General features: G+C 35.5%; 3 protein-coding genes across 3 annotated transcripts; all 3 read right to left on the bottom strand.

Moving 5' to 3' along the window:
• Nucleotides 1–1,286: 1,286 nt before the first annotated feature.
• LOC128204503 (short-chain collagen C4-like) lies at nt 1,287–2,937 on the bottom strand. Its single transcript, XM_052905917.1, has 2 exons — nt 2,862–2,937; nt 1,287–1,891 (listed from the first exon to the last, which is right to left on the bottom strand). The coding sequence occupies exons 1-2, from the start codon at nt 2,935–2,937 to the stop codon at nt 1,287–1,289; spliced, it is 681 nt and encodes a 226-aa protein (XP_052761877.1).
• An 11,387-nt stretch (nt 2,938–14,324) lies between these two features.
• LOC128204504 (uncharacterized) lies at nt 14,325–15,248 on the bottom strand. The gene is made up of 3 exons (XM_052905918.1): nt 15,080–15,248; nt 14,755–14,928; nt 14,325–14,671 (listed from the first exon to the last, which is right to left on the bottom strand). Exons 1-3 carry the CDS (start codon nt 15,246–15,248, stop codon nt 14,325–14,327), a joined length of 690 nt encoding a protein of 229 aa, XP_052761878.1.
• Nucleotides 15,249–22,603: 7,355 nt separating this feature from the next.
• LOC128204506 (uncharacterized) lies at nt 22,604–24,906 on the bottom strand. The gene is made up of 3 exons (XM_052905919.1): nt 24,804–24,906; nt 23,397–23,552; nt 22,604–23,199 (listed from the first exon to the last, which is right to left on the bottom strand). Exons 1-3 carry the CDS (start codon nt 24,904–24,906, stop codon nt 22,604–22,606), a joined length of 855 nt encoding a protein of 284 aa, XP_052761879.1.
• Nucleotides 24,907–25,535: the final 629 nt, after the last annotated feature.

Here is a 25,535-nt window from a genome sequence, read left to right on the forward strand (position 1 = left end):
TGTTGTTTAAACCGGAGGCTTGCAAGTATGTTTGCGCATTTTTTTTTCAACATGAAAATATTAACTGTTCTCAAGCTTACACATTTTATTTAATGTTTCGTTCATTTAATGTTACAAATGATGGCTACAATATTCTCAATGTTCATAATGTTATGTATTTTTTCAGTGAATACAAACTTAAATGACAGATTGAGACTTGTTCAATTTCCAATATACATCTTGACGCAAGATATTTTATTAATATACCTAAATGGCAATACAATATGTCTTAAAAAACCTAATGTTTGACATTAGCCATGTACCTTGGCTTCCGGGCTTGTCACGGTAATTACATCGTATGATTTCAAATATCATACTGCGACATAAATTTTGATAAGACAACAATGTGTCATAAAAGACGCGGCTATAATTAAGAACTAACACAGTCTTAATATCACGAGCTTGTAACAGGATTCATAAAGAGCAGGAAAGGACTTGCTCGCAAGTCCAGTAAGCAGTAGTTATCTGAATATTCGATCTTTAACATAATGAAACCAGATTGGCCAAGATTCAAACCTAGATGGTTCGGGGCACAAAATTAGTTACACTGCAGCGCACATTAACTACCAGTTTATTGTAAGAATAATACGTTCGCGCGTTCGTTTAAAGTTTTTGCAATAATTTCAACAATCGCGTGTTTTCACTGAACACACCGATAGAGACTCTGGAGAATTACATGAAAAAATGACTTATATTTCCCCAAATGTCTTGAAATTGACATGATTAAAATTGACTATTTGCAATGAAAGGATACTAAATTAAAAAAAAAACTTTATTACAAGGTGAAACTTATAGTAGAGAAAAATAAACATTATTATTCAAGTCAATAGTTTCATTAACATTATATATTAAACGTGTATGTTGTTTTTTTTCACTGTCAGTATTGAGTTTTTACAAAGACAAGAACCCTTAGCATGTAATAAGTTGTGCAAACTTCAGGCACCTAGGTATGAGTGGCACAAAAATATTCGAAAAAAAAAGATATCTGGTCTGAACAAATTAACTTTAAAGTCATTTAATAACCAAGACCAAAATGGAAATTAATTACTTTTATTGGAAAATTGGTGGTGAAAGTGAACCATTAAATGCAATTATTGATCACAGGGTTTTTATTTGCATATCTACTTGTTTTAAAAACATGTTTTAATGACACAAGTTTAATTTTGTGTCCAAAAGATTCTTTAATACAGGATCGTGCTTATATAAATGAAGGTTGTTTTCGATAAATAAATAAAATGTTCTAATATCTATTTAGAACACACCACACATGTTAACGCCTTGTTCTCGCTATATGGGGGACATTTTAAAGAACCACAAATAGCCTGAACAAAGAAAAGCAAAGCACCATCTTGGTTACCAGCATTACTTCCTTCCGCCTTTTCAGGAATTCCGTCCATGCAAACGAGTTCCTTGTTCCCAAAATGACTATAATGCTCCGACATCAAATATCCAGAGTACTCGGTATGCCATCCGCTATAACAGGCATTCCTTGCTGGAATCATGACAACGTTTCTTCCAACAACGCGGCAGACGGCACACGGAACGTCTTCGTCGTGTAAACTCGTATGAAACGTTGCAGAACTTGTTTGATACTCAGCACCGTAAACCTTGCTAACGGAACCCGCATTCCGTCCATCGTCGTCATAGATTGGGTCGTGCGGCAGACAAATGTAATTACTGCTCGCTCCTTTTTCATTGTAATGACCGCCGCCAGCAAACCCTTCGTACACCAGCTCCGTGCTTCCAGGGCATGACCGCCGACCCCATCGCGTGAATAAACCGCTGCTCTTTACTTCCCCGGTCTTCAGTGATTCAATTTTCTCCTGTTGCTTTTGCATTGCATTTGTTAGTTCTGAAATTGAGACAAAGAATTATTTAGAGAAGAACTTGTGCTATGTTTAATTAACGCTGCTAATACTACCCTTGTGAACACTTGTGAAAACAGCCAAATGTTTTCCCGCTATGTTGTCAATGTTTGTACGAAAATCATAATTTATCAATGAAATACAAAGAAAATTTCTAATTATGACGTCTATCTAGATACTGTGATTAATATAATAAAAAAGTGTGTGCAGCCATTTCTCATCACCTACTAAATACTCAATGAATAGCGAATACTAGGTTAGTGCCGTGATTGGAGGAAGATTATCTGACTCGGCTGCGGAATTTATCGGGTGAGCCGATAAACTTTCTCTATCCGAGGCACTAGCCTAGTATTCTATTATCCCGTTACTTTGTTTTTTTAAACACTATAAATAACCTTAATATTATTTATTATCTTTAAAAGTAAAGGGGATTGTTGAGGTAGAATAGAATGTCCGTTTTCGCGGTCACATGACCAACTGACTGTAGATAAACATCACGTTATCTACTATCCTAATAAACTAAAATTTACTCGGCACCTTGTTATTGGACCGATTTGTATGCAGGATAAAATTCTATCCGAATCCTGTATGATGACCACGAAGTAATAAAGAACTTCGAATATCTGTGAGACGAACAGTGCCGATGTTGCAATTCACGTACATGTACTGTTATTGTGATTATCTATCAACCCCTCAAAATCCTTTCAGCAAGGGGTTAGTCTTTATACATTTCTTTTCCTGAAATCACCTATATAGTTGCCAGCCTAATATAATAGTAAATACGGTAGTATGGGTTTACAATCGCTCGTTCTTGCCAAATCACAATTGTTGTAAAAAACAAGTAGTTATATTAAAATGTTCAAGTATGTATAACGAGCTCTGCCAAATGTTCACTCCTTTAAAACCTTCAAAATGGTGATTACACTCTCAAACATTCATTTACCTGTAATCTGTTGCCTTTGTACATCCATGTGGGCTCCAATATTCTCATGGAGCTAGTTGCCTCCTTCAATGAATCACCAAACGCTTCCATTCTGATTTCCGATCTGATCGCTTTTTCTAACAACTTTTCCTCGTAATGAAACCGCGAACATTCAGGCTCCCGCGCACAGCAAACGGCTGCCAATGAAATGACTATATGTTTGTTTCCTAATGTTATCATTCTTTTTCGCTAATCGTTCCGTAAGTTGTCGTATAATTATCTTCGACAGATGTACAGTAGAACCTTAAGCAGGTCTATAATGATTTACGAAAGTATAAATTTAACACTGTGTGAATCCGCATTCGCTGTACAATCTCTATATATCTCGTGGCAATAAATCGCGTTTATTATGTCATTTCGCACGAATGACTGATTTCTTTAAATGGTCGGTTTGCAAACTCATTCAAATACCTGCAATTGGACACTGGTGGGTTTAAAGCTGTTCTTTGCTTAGTTATGGAAATGTTTATATGGTCAACAGTGGCTGTTGTTCGATGCAGGCTGTTTTGTGTGAATTGTAGTATCTATATTAATGTAAACCAAAAAAAAGTTAATCAATGGTTCATTGTTCTTATTTCCTACGCTCTATAACATTTGTGTGATTTTATGGATTTTTTTTGTCACTTTAATGATGTGGTCAGTTATCAAACCAGTCCCGTTTAAGGTCAAAGTTCTAGGTGTCATGCCTGGGGCCGAGTAATGACACCTATTCAGAGACATTATCATTCACTAACATGAAGACTACTGGAACGTTTGATGGAATCCCATTTGAGCGCGACCGAAAAACATCGATATCCTTTGCTTTACGGGGACCTTGGTGAGCGTCAAGTTGTTCCAGAAATACTTTGAACACTGAAACACTTTGACCAGTGACGTATTAAGTGTTGCAACCTTAGGCGAATTGGCAATATCTGAGCCTGTGTACTGTGATCGAATGTCTAAACTACTGTAATTTGACCAATTAAACGCGGTACGGAGATACCCGATCACCGGTTAAGTAATTAGAATAATTATCTTAAGTGCATTGGCATTAGCCGAGTCTGTACACCATGGCATGATATAATTTTAAGAAAGCCTGTGCCTGTAGAACTTCTGTTGATACTGCAGCATATGGCCTGATAGTGCTTTAAAATGTCTAATTACATATATGGGTATCTATTGACGGGAGCCTGAAAGAACAGGGAATAATGTGGTAGAATTCGATAACAAGGTTATTGATAAGGCTAAACTATACCATTACCCACCAACATCAGGGATCCTCTAAAATAATATTTCTGCCATGTAGCTCATGTTTTTATATTGTTTACGGTTTTAAACCTGGTTTTTACAACGGATGTGCCTCAACAAGCTTGCCTTTTGAAATCAATGAATTAAAACTAGAAAAAAAGTTTAGTTATTTTCAAATTAAACATGATTGCATTAATATTACGATATCATTTGGCTTGATATATACCATCGATAATCAAAATTATGTCATTAAACAATGAAGAGTCATGCCAAAACCCACGAACCTCACAGATCACGCCTCATCGTTGGAACAATTCGAGGAGTGAAATCGAAAAGATTCTAAGTGACAATAACAAAGTCATTTAACGCGCCACGAACATCTTTTACAGTATAAATTAGGACCTCTTTTTGATCTCTATTTTACTTCAGTTGGCCTTTTCAGGATAAGCGTACAGACTAACGAGCTCTAATTTCCCAGGATCCATAGAGAGGAACCATTTGTTCTCAGCATCCATACAAACGAGTTCCTTGTTCTCAGCATGCACACGAATGAGCCCCTTTAAGTTAATATTTTGTTTAAATCTTGGTAGTGCATATTATTATCAGTGTTACACTTAAAAATCCAATCCAGTTCCTGCAAACAGGTATAACAGGAATATCACAGAGATTATAATATTTTCTGCTGGGTAAGAAGTTTGCTTAATTCCGGGCTAATGCAAATAAAACGTATTACATGAAAGGTTAGCGGTGCTTATGCTCAAAGTGCGGGAATGTCCTTAGGCGAAACATGACATACATGTTTCATTGCTTAAATCAGTTGGATGTGAAATAAATTTTAAAGAAACGCTCGAAATGACCTTTCTTTCTAGTCTAAAAATGTCTATTTAGGTTAAAGTACAGGGATATTATTTAATATGTTGTATAATCCACAATTCATACTAAGAATGGGCGTGCACGACTTCAAAATAATATCTTATATCTTTATTCCAAAGTAGTTTGGTAAAACAAATGAAATATAAATGATGGCGCTTTCACTGGGGTAATAGTGTTAAACACAGGCATTTGTTTTAATTGAAGAGTGTAAGCTCCTTCGTTCGTATAGCTCTATTTAGAACACACCACACATCTTAACGCCTTGTTCTCGCTATATGGAGGACACTTTAACGAGCCACAAATAGCTTGAGCAAAGTAAAGCAGCGCACCATTCTGGTCTCCAGCATCACTTCCTTCCGCCTTTTCAGGGTTTCCGTCCATGCAAACGAGTTCCTTGTTTCCAGGATGACCGTCATGATCCGACATCAAATATCCAGAATACTCGGTATGCCATCCGCTATAACAAACATTCCTCGCGGGAATCATGACAACGCTTCTTCCTACAACGCGGCAGACGGCACATGGAACGTCTTCGTCGTGTAAACTGGTGTGAAATGTTGCAGTATTTGTTTCATACTCAGCACCGTTAACTGTGCTACCGGAACCCGCTTTTCGTCCATCGCTTTCAAAGATTGGGTCCTTTGGCAGACAAATGTAACCACTGCTCGCTCCTTTGTTTGTGTAATGTCCACCACCAGCAAATCCTTCGTACACCAGTTCCGCGCTTCCAGGGCATGACCGCCGACCCCATCGTATGTATATTCCACTGCTCATGACCTCAACTGATTTGGTTGATTCTATTTGACTCTGCAGCTTCTGTACTTTATTTGTTAGGCCTTAAATAGTGAGAAATGAATTATTAATGATGTATTGGTGATGTTATACGTAGATGCAATAAAGTTATGTGTACTTTTCTACATTATCAATGCTGACTTTCATATCGCTGGAGCGAGTCTCGTCAAAAAGTAATACGGTTAACATTATGCGTCTGATTTCGTCAAACAACGCCTATTATTCAAAGATTGAAAATAAGTTTACCTGTAATCGTCTGAATATATTCTTTCACATAACCAATTGTCTTCTTTAATGATTCATCAAACGCATCCATTTTAATTTCTGACCTGATTACTTTCTCTAGCAGTTTTTCCTCGTAATGAAACCTGGAACATTCAGGCTCCCGTGCAAAGCAAACAGCTATCGATGGCATCGCTAACCAAATAACATATATTTCCCTCATTTCTGCTAGGATCTGTGTATCGTGTTATCGATACTCGCCTGAGTACTACTAATGGCTTATTGATATTACATCTTACAAAGTCGTAATAATTTTATGTCTTTAAAGATAAAACATTTGATGAATAATCTTGTTTCTTTGTGTTAAGTGTGTGATAGTCTTGTTTGGTGAACGCTCCATTCACGTTGGTTTTCTCCGTTTTATCAGCAAACCTTTTAAGGGGATAAGATTGTTATCTCAAAATTCCAAATCGAATAAAAATGATAAAAGTGACACTCTTATTCAAAATCAATACATACACACGTAAAACAAAAATAAATATTGAGTGATGCACCCTCAGCTACTAACTAAATAATGCATTTATGGAGAATATTAATTACTATTAACAATATTATAACTGCATTTTAAATCTGAAAGCGCAAAAATATAAAATGATTGGTGAATGCTAAAAGATTTACTGCAATTTACTATGGTCCCATAAGGTAGCAATATATACATAGTCTGTGATAACTTTTTTTATACAAATCGGAAGTTATGCTACGTTTAGCAATGCCATTAAGTCTGCAAAATTTCCACATCAATTTGTCAAAATAAAACAAACAAAAAAACAAGCAACCATTGCCTACTAGTTTAATATCGTGTATGATTTGTAGTATCTCGTTCAGTATATGCTTGAAATATTGTTCAACAGAATGAGAACCGACTGATATCTTGCGAACTTGTTGTAAATGGAAACAGAAACACTGTTGTGAATTTCAGCATTTGCTAATACAATGCCAAATATTACATGTACAAAAGCGCTAAAGGAATGTCGCCAGATTGGAGAGGTATCGGAAGGGTAGATGTAAAACTATCAATTGTTATAAAATGGTCAACTTCCCTACGCTATCATATCATATCGGCGCCGTGCAAAAAGATAGTAAACTTTTCCAATGGTTGCCATGAATTGTTGAACGTCGCTTTATTTTAAATTAAGTTTTTTCATAGAATCTTGCCCGAAATAAAGGGAAATGACTCTAGTAACCAGAATACTTTTCAAAATTATGTCAATTTCAATTGTCTCTTTGCGTTGGACTGCTGCGAAACAGTGGCCCCCGCTGTTTTAGGAGCTGTGTATAAAAAAAGAGCCAATGACACTTCCGAGCTAGAGCAAAAGAACGGATATCATCATAAAACGTAAGTATGACTGCGAAAGTGCGATTATGAAAACACCATAGTGCGATTATTAAAACACGACAGTTCGATGATGAAAGCGCAACAGTTCGATGACAAAAGCACGACAGAACGTTATGAAAACACGAGAGTACAGTTATGAATACACGTCAGTACAATATGACGATGATGTAAACGCGTTATCACGAAACTTAATTTACGATAGTTTATCGCATTAACATCATCGTACGATCGCGTTATCGTTATCGTACTATCGCGTTCTCATCATCGTACCATTGAGAATCGCGTTTCAGATCAACACATTCACAGGCGCTGGCCCTAACGGCATTTCTTAATGATTTGAGATATCGGGGAACGCAGTGGCATACAATAATGTTCAATCTTCACACGTATATCGCTTTTTTGTAAACATAACCTTTATGAACTAGTTAGAATGATTTTCCGACGAAATACATGTATGTTTACAATCAAATTAGCAGGTTTTTATTAACATTCTGCTGAGTATCCCTTATCATTATGACCCATACATTTAAGATAGAGCTTGTTTCATCGAGTGTCGGGATGAATAAGAGCACCTGTTCATCGGACTAAAAAGGTTTATTTCTTTTTCTGGATTAAGCTGGAGCCAAATCCAAAAAGAGGCGGAGGCTGCGCCAATACGATGGTTAATAATGTAATAAAACTCGGCATATTAAGAATTTGCATTTTACTGACCGTTCCAAGGCGGTACATTGTACCTATAAATCCTTGATAAATGCCCCTAGCTTTTTATATAGTATATATTCACAGTGTTGTTTGTGGAGTTTTGTGCTGCTGTTCCATGTTCCTGGTTTGTGATTGTTTGTTTTTGTGTAAAATGTCATTGGCGTTGACCCTGTGGCATTAAACGGGTGTTTATGTTTAAACTTTTGACTAATATGCTAATTTCTGTAGCTTTTCATATACATAAACAGTTTAAGATATCGTTTTACTCTTTAAAGAATCCTTAAATTTGTGAGTATTTAATTGTAATCCATCTTATCCAGCTAGTTTATTGGCCAGATTGTAACCCCAAACAAAGTTTTAAGAAAATAGTGTGATATAAGAACTAGTAAATAGACAACTGGTCAACTAAATGCTTAATTCCATCATCTCTGTAATCCTCTGACCGCCAGTACATCGATTGATGACTGTAAGTGTTACTATTTGGTACTATATATAACTTTTGTTGAGTTACACTATTTACTGACATTAAAATACAACCTATCGACAATATTCTCAGCCAATAAAATTACAGATAGACATTTATTAAGTAATACGCTTAATCATTAAGAATTTCAACTTACGCGGGTATTAAAAGGTCCGTCTACTGCCAACTATTCGATTTACACTTCCTGAGTCAGATTTTGCGTTTACAATTTGTTAGCCAATGAGGTTGTATTCTAAGTCAGTTAATATTTTAATCGCAAAAAGGGCTCGTTCGCTACGCTAGCTCCACCCATTCCTTATCATTAAAATCTTACTTAATGTCACCTATTACTTAAACGCAAGCTTGGCCTAGTTTAAGTGGCAACTATTGTGTTTTCTTACCATAGTTCGTTGGTTCCTGGACCATCGATGAGCAAACGTAATACGGCAAACAAACATGAATCTTGATAGATATAAAGATACTCAACAAAGTAAGAGACTGTATATATTGTCCTAAATTCGGTATAATTCGTTAACAATATCTTTGGAATTTTCATCCATCTGGTAATCCTTTAAATGATTTCTACTCTTAAATGTTTACTGGAAATGATAATAAAATATTAAAGTTAATAATCAGTGTGAACCATCTGTTCAACATGATAAATATGCATATCTTATATTGCAATTCGAAGGTTGAATGCAAAAAGGTTTATTAGTGACATAAAATAAAGAAGAAGATATAAATTTTTCGGTTTCACTCCTCGAATTATAATACTATAGTGTTGTATGTTGTGGTTTTTGGGCCGCTAGCCTCTGTTTATTTGAATAAAATGAATTGAATTAAAATTAGCAATTTTATTGAGCCAATTTACACCAGTATGTGTTGTTGCCAGAAATTGTATGTTGTTTTGGTGATGGTACCCGATAATATAGCCACAATGACAGACCTAAAATGGACTACTAACTGTTACATGTATTATGTGTCCATTTTTTATTTAAAAGAGTATGAGTCACCGTAAGGCACTCGTGTTCAGAGCGGTTGGGGTGTCTTAAGTTAATGGAAGGATTAAACCTACTATTTCGATGTTTATGGAGGGGGTTGCGCGGGAAGTCCAAGTGTATCAATTCACAGCTTTACAACATTGACGGGCGCCTTGATTAAAGTTGACTACATTTAACGTATAACACTTCAAGAATGCTATTGTTTATGGGAGGGTCTACGTTCGACCCGGCAACATCTGCAACAGTGCAGGTATGGTCATCGTTCTTTGCTTTTAATAACTGTGGAGGTTATTAGACCTGATATCCGAATGACGCATTTGACCATGCCAACTAGTGTTCTAGTTAGTGTGTATCAAATTCAAATTGTGGCACTATTTAAAACAAAAATTGTAGTCAAGAAAGTTTTAATTTGTCAGTCTATTCCAGTTGCAAGATTAGGCAACCATATCAGTCATTTGGTGTGGGAATGCGTTTGTAACTGAGGATTCGGCATTTTGGCATTGGTAAATGGACGAATGAACAATGTTGAAGATATGAACAGTGTATTGGCAACCTATAGCCGAACATTAATTACTTATATTATATTGACAATTTTTGAATCTTCCAAGAAGATAAGGAATCCTGCAGTAAGTCACGAAAGTCAAACCCAAAGAAAGTAAATTGACTTTATTAATGTGCAATTCGGGTGGAAAACAAAATCGGGCTCAGTTTTATTTCTTCTATTTTTTTTAATTTATGATTCTATTTCATATAATGTATAGCCTATGTCATGTTATATGTTTGTTTAATTATTATTCATTTGTAGTTGAGTAGATGATGTTTTTTTGTACAAGTCTTAATAAAATATCTGTTTTGTTCTGTTTATTTTATTCCGACTGCTTGTGACTCGTTAAAACAACCTTCGTATAGCGAGAACCAAGTAATGGCCTATTCGTTTAAAAAACAAGTCATTTGATATTCGTTTTAAAATGTAAGTAACAATACACAATACAAGATAAATTGCTTTGTTGTCTGGTCCTGTTCATTTGGCCTGCCTCTGTGTTTAAACATTCGCAAGAACCCGAAGACATAGCGACAGTTATTCAGACTATTAATTTGCTAAACGTGCTAAGCGGCACTTGGCAAACGAGCACAGGTTTTCAGAGTTAACCGTCTCTGGTTTTTCCTGGCCGGTCGGTGGCACATTGTAGGACTTTTGTAGCCAATGCTTATTTTTGTGCTAAAATGTACTTGTTTTACATATCTTACATGTGTTTTCTTTGTCGGCTGCATGTCATCACTCAATTAACTGCTCGTCTGGTATTGCATATATAAGTTGCTGGTTTTAGTAAAAACGAAGTAAACCAAAGACTCAACATCTTAACCACTTTACCACCTGGACTTTCTTAATGGTATGAGATATTTCGCCCTGCATTGATAACATCACGTGGTAATATCAATCAAATTATTATGCTACAACAAAGCTTTTCCTTTATTCGAAAATTGTAGTCTTCAAAAACGAGCAAGTATCACAATTTGCTGATAGGTTCCAGCTTTTGGTACCTTAGTTTAAACACTCCTAATGATTTGCTACACTTTATTCCGTCAAACACAAAACAGTACATTTTACAAAAACATGAGGTTTTACCAATCTGCGATTTTTAAACAAACAACATTCATTGATAATTTTTCATTCGAAAATACTTGCACCACATTTATTTTAGAAACAGGGCCTTAATTTCTTTATTTGAATTTCATTTGAAATTGTTCAGTATTATCTCTAGTCATTTTTCAAGTCTTTTCTGGCAACAACTCAGGTACTGTTTGCAAAGCGCTATGCTCCACCTACTTATCTGCCTCATAAGCATATAGTGAGTCAGTGATCCAGTTTGGAATTTCGTTGGTATTTCCCAAACATTTCTTTTTACTCAAGCATCGTGTGGACTTCGGGAATTTATCAGACATGACACTATATGAGACCCTATCATAGTTATATATATCACTTTTATTAAATTCTCTAATAATCCAATGCTAAGTGTCACTGAGGCTTTAACTGATGCCAACTATTCGCAACCGTTTTAATGAGGCATAATATTATAACTCTTAACATGTAATCAGCCGAAGCTGGCCTAAATAAAATAGTATTTTATAATGAATTATTTTTTATAGTGACAAAAAAATCAAAACGACACAATGTTTGCTACTCACACTCTCTTTCAGGCTACTGAATAATTTTCCCTTATTTTTTCGTTTGTATTCAATATCGCAATGTTGTTAGATAGCGCTTTATTTTGAAGCATTACTCACATCTGAAAAAGCAAATGATTCGCAAATATTTATTCCGTCCGAAAATGTACGAAACACCAATCAATATTCCGTTTGTGTATGACGTTAAAACCACGTGCTATGAACACCGTTTTATTTCAAATAATGTATTTGATGCAAAGCAGTTGCCTTTCATTATATAACTTCAATAGTTACAGCGACAACTCCCAGGCCTCTATCTGATCGAGCCTTCTCTAACGTTTTTTATCTCCGTAAACCACTATATATATTTTTTACTCCTATTAGCCTTCAATACAACATTCGAAGCGTTCTGAAAGCCAATTCTAAACGCGTCGACTGTATCACAAATCCCCTCATCTTTGGAAGAACTGAACATAATCACCAAGTATTCAGTGACAGATTTGCAACGCCAACACACAGCATAGACCAAAAGGAAACACATTCAGGTGAGATTTAAAAATTATTACTTAAAAGGTGAGTGTCAGTTTTAACCCAGTTATGTGAATTGTCAGACGTTTCCTTCAAGACTCTGCCTTCCAACGCCTTAACAGAAGATATACCAGAAAGCAAGAAGACGGGAACTAACAATTATCACATAATAATTTAGTGACCTACATCCCAGCGATGTGATTTGTCTGATATTACCTTCTAGGCTATCACTAAACAACTAATGAGTCCGCTCAGTGACAATAGCAAGACTTACTAATTTGTTTGTTTATTTGAGTTTATCAAGGTATATGTCCTCGCCCATTGGCTGCATGATGACTTGACCCCGCCATCATGACTTAAATTATGTTAAAATGCCAAAAATTACATGAGATGTAAGTGACTGTACTTCGCAGTCGTATCCAGATTTAAGTAGACTTAAGAAACTTAGATATAAGATAATCGGGGCAATATTCAGTGCGATACTGATACCATATTTGAACGCTTTTCGGTTTTAACACGGCCGATGTTAGAATCAGCACCTTTCGCAACCGAAGCAAAAGCTATACCACTGAGTTATCGGGGCGGTGACTAACTGAGTCTGGTTGTGTGTAAGCTAATTCATACACATGGGCAAAGTCCAATCGGCGAGTTCTCCTCAGACAAGATTGCTAGTCATAATTATAAGATATTTGGAGCATAGTGCATAGACAGAATTTAATCTTGGTTAGAGCTATTCTGATTGTTTAACGACCAGTTTGGTCTACCTCTCTCCGTTTTCACTACAAAAGTTTATATTTCAGTGCAATCTAAATAAACAAATATTTATCATACTGATTATATCATTGTATTAAAATGTCAAAAGGTTAAATTAAGTACGCATAGCCAATACATGCAGTATGCTGAACAATTACATGCACATTGTTTCAAAAAACACTATAAGCTTTTTCCTTCTATTTCGAACACACAACACATGTTAACGCCTTGTTCGTGCTATAGGGAGGACATTTTAACGAGCCACACACAGCTTGAGCAAAGTAAAACAAAGCACCATTCTGGCTACCATCATCACTTCCATCCGCCATTTCAGGGTTTCCGTCCATGCAAACGAGTTCCTTGTTCCCTTCATGGCCGTGATAAGAAGACATCAAATGACCAGTGTACTCCGGCTGCAGCAAAATACCAAGAATTCGCAAAAAGTCCTATGTATGACTTTAAGACAAAAACAGTGCCCATCAGTAAGAGTTCAAATTGCAAATTTGGAAAGACGGAATAAATATACCACTGGTTGTTAAAGGGACTCTTTCAGGTTTTATAAAGTCTCTGATAATGAAATGTGAACGAGTCACTTTAAAACTTACAATATATTTAAATTATACAAACCGTGATGCTGATTTGAGCATTTGTTTGATACTTAGTGCTCATTGAAATATAAAAGCAACGTCCTGTTAAATACACTAGGGCCGAAGCCGGGCGAAGGGGTTATTATGCGGTTGCAAAATCAGTACAAATAATGAATATAAAGTGAGTACGTTCAATTGAACCTGGTGTATTGCATTCCACACGTGTAATATCCCGAACCAATGATAGGTCAATCTTCCACTATGTGTTTATTATCAGTGAATAGTGGCATGATTTGTCATTTTTACCTTTAAACCCAGTGTAGCGTTTTAATTACTTCTCACAAATAACATCGTGTTCCTTGTTTAAATGTATGCATAAGCCGTGATAAGAAGTACAACACTTAAAGTTAAATTTGACATACTATTCATATAGCAGTCAAAAACAAATAAGTGGGCATACAGACAAGCTACAGCAGGAATATGACTTGATTATAAAGAACACGAACTATGTTGTTTAATCCACGATCCATACTTAGAATGAGCGTGCACGACTACAAAATAATAACTCATATCTTTATTCCAAAATAGTTTGGTGAAACAAATGAAATATAGAACTACGCATAACACCCTATAGCGAAACAAATTGATGGAGCTTTCCCTAAGATAATATTGTTAAACACAAGCATTTGTTTCAATTGAAGAGTCTAAGCTCCTTCGTTTGTATATCTCTATTTAGAACACACCACACATGTTAACGCCTTGTTCTCGCTATATGGAGGACACTTCAACGAGCCACATATAGCTTGAGCAAAGTAAAACAGGGCACCATTAAGGTTACTACTATCACTTCCTTCAGCCTTTTCAGGGTTACCGTCCATGCAAACGAGTTCCTTGTTCCCTTCATGGCCGTAATAAGACGACATCAAGTAGCCAGAGTACTCGGTGTGCCATCCGCTATAACAGACATTCCTTGCTGGGATCATGACAACGCTTCTTCCTACAACGCGGCATACAGCACATGGAACGTCTTCTTCGTATAAATTCGTGTGAAACGTTGCATACACGGTTTCATACTCTGCACCATAAACCGTGCTTACGGAACTCGATTTTCGTCCATCGCCATCAAAGTTTGGTTCCTTGGCAGACAAATGTAGTTACTACTCGCTCCTTTATCATTGAATTTTCCGCCACCAGCAAACCCTTCGTACACCAGTTCCGTGGTTCCAGGGCATGACCGCCGACCCCATCTCGTGTATATTCCACTGCTCATGACTTCTACTGATTTGAGTGGTTCTATTTCACTCTGCAGCTCTTGCACTTTGTTTGTCAGGCCTTAAATAGAGAAAAATGAGTTATTAATGATGTATAGGTGATGGTATAGGTAGTTGTAATAAAGTTATGTATACAAAAATTTATACTGTTAACATTATGAGTCTGATTTCGTCAAACAACGCCTTTTTTCAAAAATTAAAAACTAGTTTACCTGAAATCGTCTGAATATTTTCTTCCACATTGTCCGTTGTCTTCTTCAATGATTCATCAATCGCGTCCATCTTAATTTCCGATCTGATCACTTTCTCTAGCAGCTTTTCCTCGTAGTGAAACCTCGAACACTCAGGCTCCCGCGCAAAGCAAACGGCTGCAAATTGCATTGCCAACAAAATAACAAATAATTTCTTCATTCCTGCTAGGATCTGTAAATCTTTATTTCGATGCTAGCGTGGGTACAACTAACGGCTTATTGTCATGATATGCCACCTTTCAAAGCCAAAATAATGTTATGTCTTTAAATATTTAATATTTGACATCTCGTTTCGTTGCATTAAGTGTTTTTGATTTTTTGTTTGGTGACCACTCTAGCTTGTATACTCTTTACAACTTGTTTAAATCCGTTTTATTTGCAAACCTTTTAATGAGATGATTAAAAAAATATAATTATACCATTGGCTGTGAAAGTACGCTTTCAATGTTTAAAGAGTAATTCATGTGAAACTTTGATTTCATATGAAATGTGAATTGACAATTTGCTTGTAGGTTGCAAAAATAAGTTTAATTAAGTGCTCTTGAATATGCTCAATACAAAAATGCAAATATTTACAATGCAACCTAAAGTTTTAAATATTTAATAGAAATCATGCTACCTTAAGCAATTTCATTATGTCAGCGAAAAAGTTTTCAAAAGTAGTGTCTTCAAATTAGCAGTTGAAATTTATGACTATACCCTTGGGAATCGTAATATTACTTATGCAATTAAACACTTATTTGCAATCAATTTAAAGTTAGTAATACATTACTAAATATTTTCTATTATTCTAAATTTAACGAACTACTTCTACTGATGTACCGGCATACATGGTTTTGTGCAATTTAGATTTAATAGTAAATGTTTTGTTCAGACCTACGAACATGTACTATTTAGTTATTTTGTATTTGTTCCATGTTATTTGTTTATATGTATTATTTTACAACTCTTATATTCATAGTTAAGCCATGAATTCAAATATATCTTGAAACCTTGAAACCAATATCGGTTGTTTGTTTACATTTGAGTTTTACACATTGTAAACGTTTGTATGCTCATATGTACGGGACAGAGGGCAAACAGCAGATAATTATTTGAATGATCAATGATGGCTATAGCAGGAATGCGAAGCAGTGGCCCCTGCTCTTTTAGGAGCTGTAAATAAAAAGAGCCAAAGTCATTTTCAAGAAAGAGACAAAGAGCGGAAATAATTATACAAAGTAAGTATGACTTGTCTTTTATCTAATATAACAATCATTATGGGCGAAATGCAGTGGCATATACATATGTCTTCACACGTATTTCGGTTATTTTGTGAACAACCTGTTTAAGAAGTAGTAAGAATGTTATCCCATGAAATACATGCATGTTTACAAACGAATTAGAATGTTTTCATCAATCATCTGCTGATTGCATTTAAGAACCATACAATTAAGGTAAAACTAGTAATCTCGAGTGCCTTTCTTTTGTCGGGAATGAACAAGACCGACTGTTCATCAGATTAAAAATGTATATACTCCTTTTCTGGGTTGAGCTGAAGCAAAATCCAAAAAGGTTGGAGGCTGAGCAAATACGCTGCTTAATAACTGCGAACAATTCGGCATATTTGGATTGTTGTGTTTACATACAGTCCAAGATATAGTTGCATTCTTTAAAGTATCGATATATTTGTGAGTGTTTAATTGCAGTTCAGCTGATAATTGGGGCAACAATCTCAGAAATGTCGATGGGGTTGAATATTCCTATCCCAACATCTATATAGAGAATATTAGGTAAGTGCCGTGGATGAAAGAAGCTTATCTGGCAAGACGGAGGAATTCATCAGGTGAGCTGAAGGCGAACCCAATAAACTCCGTAGGTGAGCCATATAAGGTTTCTTCATCCACGGCACTTACCTAGTATTCTATTTATTTTGTTCCTTTGTTTGTTAAAACACGATAACTTAACACAAATTGTACAAGTACTTTTTTTTAAAAAGGGGGGCAACTGTTTTTCCCCTGTTGACATCGGCACACTAGGTACCCATGTTAAAATGTGCCCAAAAATAGTTCTCATTTTTTTTCCCCAATACGCTTATAGTCAAATTCATTGTATTGTAATACGTCAATATCAGTCCAAACTATAAAATATTTTAAAAGTGCATAAGTATGAATCAGTCACCAAACATTTTCTAATGATGTAACAATTATTCCGCAGATCACAGACTACACAGGTCATGGATCAAGGTCACGAGTGTTTACAAACAATCGCCACACTTTGAATACATCTTATTCATAATGATATTAAATAATTAAGCTTGGATTTTCAGATTTCCACCTGCAACAGAGAATTCATTTCCGTTGAAAGTGAGATTTTGTCATTCACCACAGAAATGGAATTATCAATCGTTGGATGCTGCACAATCAGATTTCAGCATTTCCGGGTTGGGTAAGTGCAAATGTAGATTTTCTTGCCGATTTTCTTGTCAGTATCATTAGTATGCAAAGTGAAAAGTGAAGTGCAAAATTTCCTGGGCGAGTGACTGCTTAGGTTGATTGTTGGGGGACTATGGTTAAGATACTTAAGCATTTTTGTGCGTTTTCTCAGACATTTTAAAACAGAAAATAAGTCAGTTTTCGCGGTCACATAACCAACTGACTGTATATACACATCACGTGGTCTACTATCCTAATGAACTGAAATTTACACTGCACCTTGTTATTGGACTGATATGTATTCAAGTGACAGGATAAATAACCATATGGATTCTTTTTCTAGGCCAGTTTTGAACTCCAAACAAAAATACAAAAAAATATTAAATGCGTTGGGTGATATAAGAAGTAGTAAATAGACGAAAATTTGTCGACTAAATGCTAAATTCTATCAATTCTGAAACTGACCGCTAGTACATCGATCGGATTGATGCTTTTTAGTGTTAATTTTTTGAACACTTGATTAATATTTGGTACTTTATACAAGTTGTGTAGATGTACACTATTTACCGACATTTAACGCAAGCTTGGCCTAGTTTCAGCAGAAACATTTGTGTGTTCTTATCAAAGTCCGTTGGTGCCTAGACCATACAAGGAGAAAACTAGCAGTTTGACTTATCTACCGGCGCCTGTACTCTGACTAAATGGATACTTAAATGCAGGCGTAATACGGCATCAGTTAGCAAAAGTATTAAGCCACTTAACATGCTAGAAATTGTATATGGGTTTGATTATGGTACCTGATAATATAGCCACAAAGCCAAAGTTAAAACGAATCACTTACTGTTGCATGTATTGTGTGTACTTTTAATTTTAGTAAAAGTTAGCTGAAAAATGTTGGAAATGTTCTTCTTCCGTTCGTAAAAATGCAGGCGTTTCATGGTTGAATCAATTTGACTTTTCCATAAACAGTATTTTACAAAATAATTGAAGTACGTGTGAATATTAAACATATTCATATGGCACTGCATTCCCCGATTTCTCAAATATGCCGTCATAATTGTGATATTCGGTAAAACAAAGAGTTAAACTTACGTGTTATCATTATTTCTTCTCTTTTCCTCTAGCTTGGAAATACCGTCGGCCCTTTTTTCTACACAGCTTTTTAAAGAGTAGAATTCACTGTTTGGCACTCGTGTTCAGAGCGGCTGAGGTATTTTAAGTTATTGAAGGATTAAACCTGCGATATCCATGTTTATGGAGATATTTTTTTTTTAATTATGGCACTATTTAAAACAAACATCGTAGTCGAGAACGCTTAATTTTGTCAGTCTTTTCCAGTAGTATGATCAGGCACACATATCAGACATTTAGCATTGAGGGCATTTGTTACTGAGAATTTGGCATTTTGGCATTGGTAAAAGGACGTATAAACAATGTTGAAGATATAAACAGTATATTGGCAACCTATAGCCAAACATTAATTACTAATATTATATTGACAATTTTTGTATCTTCCAAAAAGATAAGGTCGACCCCTGCAGTAAGTCACGAAAGTCAAACACCAAGAAAGTAAATTGACTTCATTAATGTGCAATTCGGTTGGAGAGCAAAATCGGGCTAAGTTTCATTTATTGTATTTTTTTATTAATGATTCTATTTCATATAATGTATAACCAATGTTATGTCAGGTGTTTGTTTATTTATTATTTGTTTGTAGTTAAGAAGATGATGTTTTTTGTACAAGTCTTAATAAAACATCTGTTCTGTTCTGTTTATTTTGTTCCAGCTGCTTGGGTCTCGTTAAAACAATCTCCGTATAGCGAGAATCAAGTAATGGCCTATTCTTTTAAAAAACAAGTCATTTGATATGTGATTTAAATGGTAAGTAACAATACATAATAAAGTATAAATTGCAATGCTTTGTTGTCTGATCCGGTTCATTTGGCCTGCCTCTGTGTTAAAACATTCACAAGACCAAGCGACTGTTATTCAGGCTATAATTTCGCAAAACGTGCTGAACGACACTTGGCAAATAGGCACAGGTTTCCATAGTTAACCGTCTCTGGTTTTTCCTGGCCGGTCGGTGGTACATTGTAGGACTTTTGTGACCAATGCTTATTTTAGTGCTAAAATGTACTTGTTTTACATATATTACATGTGTTATTCTTTGTCGGCTGCACGTCATCACTCAATAAACTGCTCGTCTGGTATTGCATATATAAGTTGCTGGTTTTAGTAAAAACGAAGTAAACCAAAGACTCAACACCTTAACCACGTTACCACCTGGACTTTCTTAATGGTATGAGATATTTCGCCATGCATTGATAACATCACGTGGAAATATCAATCAAATTATTATGCTACAACAAAGCTTTTTCCTTTATTCGAAAATTGTAGTCTTCAAAAACGAGCAAATATCACCATTTACTGATAGGTTCCAGCTTTTGGTATCTTTTAACACTCCTTATGATTTGCTACACTTTATTCTGTCATACACAAAACAGTACATTTAACAAAAACATGAGGTTTTACCAATCAGTGATGTTTAAATAAACTACATTCATTGATAATTTTTCATTCGAAAATACTTGCACCACATTTATTTTAGAAACAGGGCCTTAATTTCTTTATTTGAATTTCATTTGAAATTGTTCAGTATTTCTCTAGTCATTGCTCAATTTTATTCTGGCAACAACTCAGGTACTGTTTGCAAAGCGCTATGCTCCACCTACTTATCTGCCTCATTAGCATATAGTGAGTCAGTGATCCAGTTTGGAATTTCGTTGGTATTTCCCAAACATTTCTTTTTACTCAAGCATCGTGTGGACTTCGGGAATTTATCAGACATGACACTATATGAGACTCTATCATAGTTATATACTCACTATTATTATTTTTCTCTAATAATCCAATGCTAAGTGTCACTGAGGCTTTAACTGATGCCAACTATGACCATCGGTTTTAATGAGGCATGATATTATAACTCTTAATATGAAATTAGCCGAAGCTGGCATAAATAAAATAGTGTTTTATAATGAAATATTTTTCTTCCAGTTGTAATAAATTATATGGGAATATAGTGTGTTTGCAATGTATCACAACTTGCATTTGTTTCAAGCTTTGTTAAACAAGTTTATTGTGCCTTCTCAAAATGTATATGTGAGTGCCATTGTATATATTTGTATCTGTAAATATTGTGTTTTGTATTCATGGGCCACATGGCTTATTGCAACTGATGTTAAAATATATTCATGTGCACAAGAAGCTTCTTAAATCGTGAGTGTGACAAAACAAATCAAAACGACACTATGTTTGCTACTTACACTCTCTTTCAGGCTACTGAATAATTTTCCCTTATTTTTTTCGTTTGTATTCAATATCACAATGTGGTTAGATAGCGCTTTATTTTGAAGCATTACTCACATCTGAAAAAGCAAATGATTCGCAAATACTTATTCCGTCCGAAAATGTACGAAACACCAATCAATATTCCGTTGGTGTATGACGTTAAAACCACGTGCTGTGAACACCGATTTATTTAAAATAATGTATTTGATGCAAAGCAGTTGCCTTTCATTTTATATCGTCAAAAGTTGCAACGTCAACTCCCAGGCCTCTATACTGGTAGAGCCTTCTCTAACGTGTTTTATCTCGTGGAACCAATATGTATATTTTGTACTCCTACTAGCCCTCAATACAACCTTCGAAGCGTTCTGAAAGCCAATTCTTAACTCGTCGACTGTATCACAAAACCCCTCATCTTTGAAAGAACTGAATATTATCACCAAGTATTCAGTGACAGATTTGCAACGCCAACACACAGCATAGACCAAAAGGAAACACACTCAGGTGAGAATTAAGAATTATTACTTAAAAGGTGAGTGTCAGTTTTATCCCAGCTATGTGAATTGTCAGACGTTTCCTTCAAGACTCTGCCTTCCAACGCTTTAACAGAATATATACCATAAAGCAAGAAAATGGGAACTAACAATTATCACATAATAAGTTAGAGTCCTACGTCACAGCGATGTGATTTGTCTGATATTCCATCCTAGGCTATCACTAAACAACTAATGAGTACGCTCAGTGACAATAGCAAGACTTACTAATTTGTTTGTTTATTTGAGTTAATCAAGGTATATGTCCTCGCCCATTGGCTGCATGATGACTTGACCCCGCCATCATTAATTAAATTATGTTAAAAGCCATAAATTACACGTATCCAGATATAAGATACTCGGGGAAATACTCAGTGCGATACTGATACCATATTTGAACGCTTTTCGGTTTTAACACGGCCGATGTTAGAATCAGCCACCTTTCGCAACCAAAGCAAAAGCTATACCACTGAGTTATCTGGGCGGTGACTAACTGAGTCTGGATGTGTGTAAGCTTATTCATACTCGCACATGGGCAAAGTCCAATCGGCGAGTTCTCCTCCGACAAGATTGCTAGTCATATAAGGTTTTTGGAGCATAGTGCATAGATATAATTTAATCCTGGTTAGAGCTATTCTGGTTGTTTAACGTGCACCAGTGTATAGTTCCATCACACGATCCCCCATTTAACGTCTCTCCAGAAGACAATAAGTAATTTCAGTGGTGCGGTGGGGATTGAACCTTTGACCCCTATTGACCCCTTGATTGACTGTTAGGTGTGTTTCCAATATACCAAGGATCTGCCCTCTGACTTATTATGACCTGCGCTGAATATATATATAACAGTGCAGGGCATCATTGGTAATTGAATCATTGGATAGAAAATGTGTAGAATAACTATTGACGGTTAGGTACATTATATAATGTGATCTCAATCTTTAATGTTTAATACTCAGGTCGTCATTCTAATGCCATAGTTTGAAAGTATTTGCAAAGTTTGGTCTACATCTGTCCGTTTTCACTACAAAAGTTAACATTTCAGTGCAATCTAAAGAAACAAATATTTATTATACTGATTATATCATTGTATTAAAATGTCAAAAGGTTAAATTAAGTACGCATAGCCAATACATACAGTATGCTGATCAATTACATGCAGATTGTTTCAAATAAACAATATAAGCTTTTTCCTTCTATTTAGAACACACCACACATGTTAACGTCTTGTTCGGGCTATAGGGAGGACATTTTAACGAGCCACAGACAGCTTGAACAAAGTAAAACAAAGCACCATTCTGGTCTCCAGCATCACTTCCATCCGCCATTTCAAGGTTTCCGTCCATGCAAACGAGTTCCTTGTTCGCTTCATGGCCTTGATGAGAAGACATCAAATGACCAGAGTACTCCGTATGCCATCCGCTATAACAGGCATTCCTCGCTGGGATCATGACAACGCTTCTTCCAACAACGCGGCAGACGGCACATGGAACGTCTTCGTCATGTAAACTCGTGTGAAACGTTGCACCATTTGTTTCATACTCAGCACCATAAACCGTGCTTGCCGAACCCCCTTTTCGTCTATCGCTATCAAAGATGGGGTCCTTTGGCAGGCAAATGTAGTTACTGCTCGCTCCTTTTTCATTGAAATGTCCGCCACCAGCGAACCCTTCGTACACTAGCTCCGTGCTTTCAGGGCATGATCGCCGATCCCATCTCGTGTATAAACCACTGCTCTTTACGCCAACGGACTGTATTTCTTTCTGCAGCTCTTTCACTGTGTTTGATAGTGCTAAAAAGGAAACAAATGAACATATATATCATGTGTTTAAAACTACATCTATACTTCATTTTGTGTAAATTTCTTCATTTGCAAAATACTTAAATTGCCAACGCTGGAAAAAGAACAAAAATACATTTCTGATGCATCCGGATATATAATGTCAACATCAACAATTCTTACCATTAAAAGATCGACATGATATCTACCTTTAATCGTGTGCATGTTTACTTCCACATAGTCAGTTGTCTTCTTTAATAATTTCGTAAACGATTCCATTCTGATTTCTGATCTGATCACCTTTTCTAACAGCTTTTCCTCGTAGTGAAACCTCGAACACTCAGGCTCCCGCGCAAAGCAAACAGCTGCAAGTGACATAGCCAACAAAATACCCAATGTTCTCCCCATTTCTGTAAGGATTTTTATATTTTAATGTCGATGATCAGTGTTTTGTTATGAGTTAAACACAAATAAAGGCCAATTATCATAAAATTGAAAACCTTGATGTTATCAGTTTGATACATTATCATGTTTTATTGTACAAAGTCCTTTTTGATAATTTTGTTTGATGAACATACTAGTTTATTACATCTTCACATTCCCTTTTTTGTTTGATTTTTATCCTTGCAAACGTTTTTAATGGACGATATTTCTAGGATAAAGAGCTTAAGGGTTTTTATTAAGAAATGTGAAAAAGCAATTTATTTGAGAAACGGAAAGATGGTTACTTTTAATTTTATATTGATAATATGTTCGGTAGGACGCAAAAGTTCATGTTTTAAATGAACGTTATTGGAAATGCATGGAAATAAAATTTACAATAGTTTTCCATTTTGACACCATTTTGTCATGTCAGTGGTAATAATAAACACCAAATAATACAAACAGTGAACCTGTTATAGATGTAATTCCTACTCGTGCATTGACTGAGTCAAATTCTTGAAGTGCAACAGATTTCGTCACACCCAAGTTTTAAACATCACTAAAACCTCATTAAATAAGATTTGATTACGTTATGTAAAGAATTACAAGGCACTTTATTATGAACAGTGGAGTATGTGATTTAACAAAACAAAACACTCATTAAAATGTGTCAATATTTATACGAATAAAATTTCAAGTAATGACGTCCTTCTAGATACTGTGATAATATGACAAATAATGGGGTACAGCCATTCCATCTCCCTTACTGAATACTCAATGAAATGTTATCCGAATACTGTTTTATAAATATATAGCAATAAATAAACACTTCCTTTGTTTCCGTTACCGTTTATGAACAGTCATTGTGAGTATCTGTCACTCCCTCAAAACTCCTTTATCACTTCGTACTACATTGCGGTTGGGTGTTTAACTTCAAACCTTTTTTTCTGTAATCAGCTAAATAATTTCAACCTTAATAGAATAACGAATACGATAATTTAGGTTTTACAGCCTCTCCGTCTTGCCAACTGATGGATTGCATACTTGTTCTATGAAGCAAGAGGTTAAAATAAAATGCGGAAGTATTTAAAACCGTCTCTGCCAATGTCTCTCACTTATAATGATCACTCCTTTAAATACTTTTCAATTAGGTATACCAATAATGGTGATTGTAGCCTCAAACATTCATTTACCTGTAATCGTCTGTATTAGTATAACCATGGAGCTAGTTGCCTCCTTAAATGAATCGCCAAACGCTTCCATTCTGATTTCCGATCTGATCACTTTTTCTAACATCTTTTCCTCGTACTGAAACCGCGAACATTCAGGCTCCCGAGCAAAGCCAACTGCTGCTAATAAAATGACTATATGTTTGTTTCGTAATGTAACCATTCGTTTTCGCTAATTGTTCAGTAAATTGTCGTAGCATAATTTCAACAACGGCGGACATTAGAACATTGTCATAAATGTATCTATATTAGTTAAAGTGAAACTCTTATTCAAAATCAAAACAAACACATGTAAAACAAACATCAATTTTGACTGATTAATATTCACTACTTACTAAATAATGCATTGATGGAAAATATTAATTACTTATAACAATATTGTAACCGTGTATCTAATAGCAGAAAGCGCATTAATATTAAATGACTGGTGAATGCTAAAAGATTAACTGTGGTCTACTATAATCTCATAAGGAAGAAATACCATGTTGTATGCTCATTTATTTAGAATTAAACTCGGTATCCGTCATAAGAACCATTGTTGTCGACATTTATTCATCCTTTTCGGAAAAGTAAAACAACATTATTAATTGTGGTAAATTCTATCTAGGAGTAAAAGTGCATCTTTTAAATTTCCATTTTTCAAGTTCATCTATGGTTCATTGTCCTCATTTCCTACGCTCTATAACATGTGTGTGA

This window comes from Mya arenaria, chromosome 10, assembly GCF_026914265.1.
Source record: "Mya arenaria isolate MELC-2E11 chromosome 10, ASM2691426v1".
In the NCBI taxonomy this organism is placed as follows: domain Eukaryota; kingdom Metazoa; phylum Mollusca; class Bivalvia; order Myida; family Myidae; genus Mya; species Mya arenaria.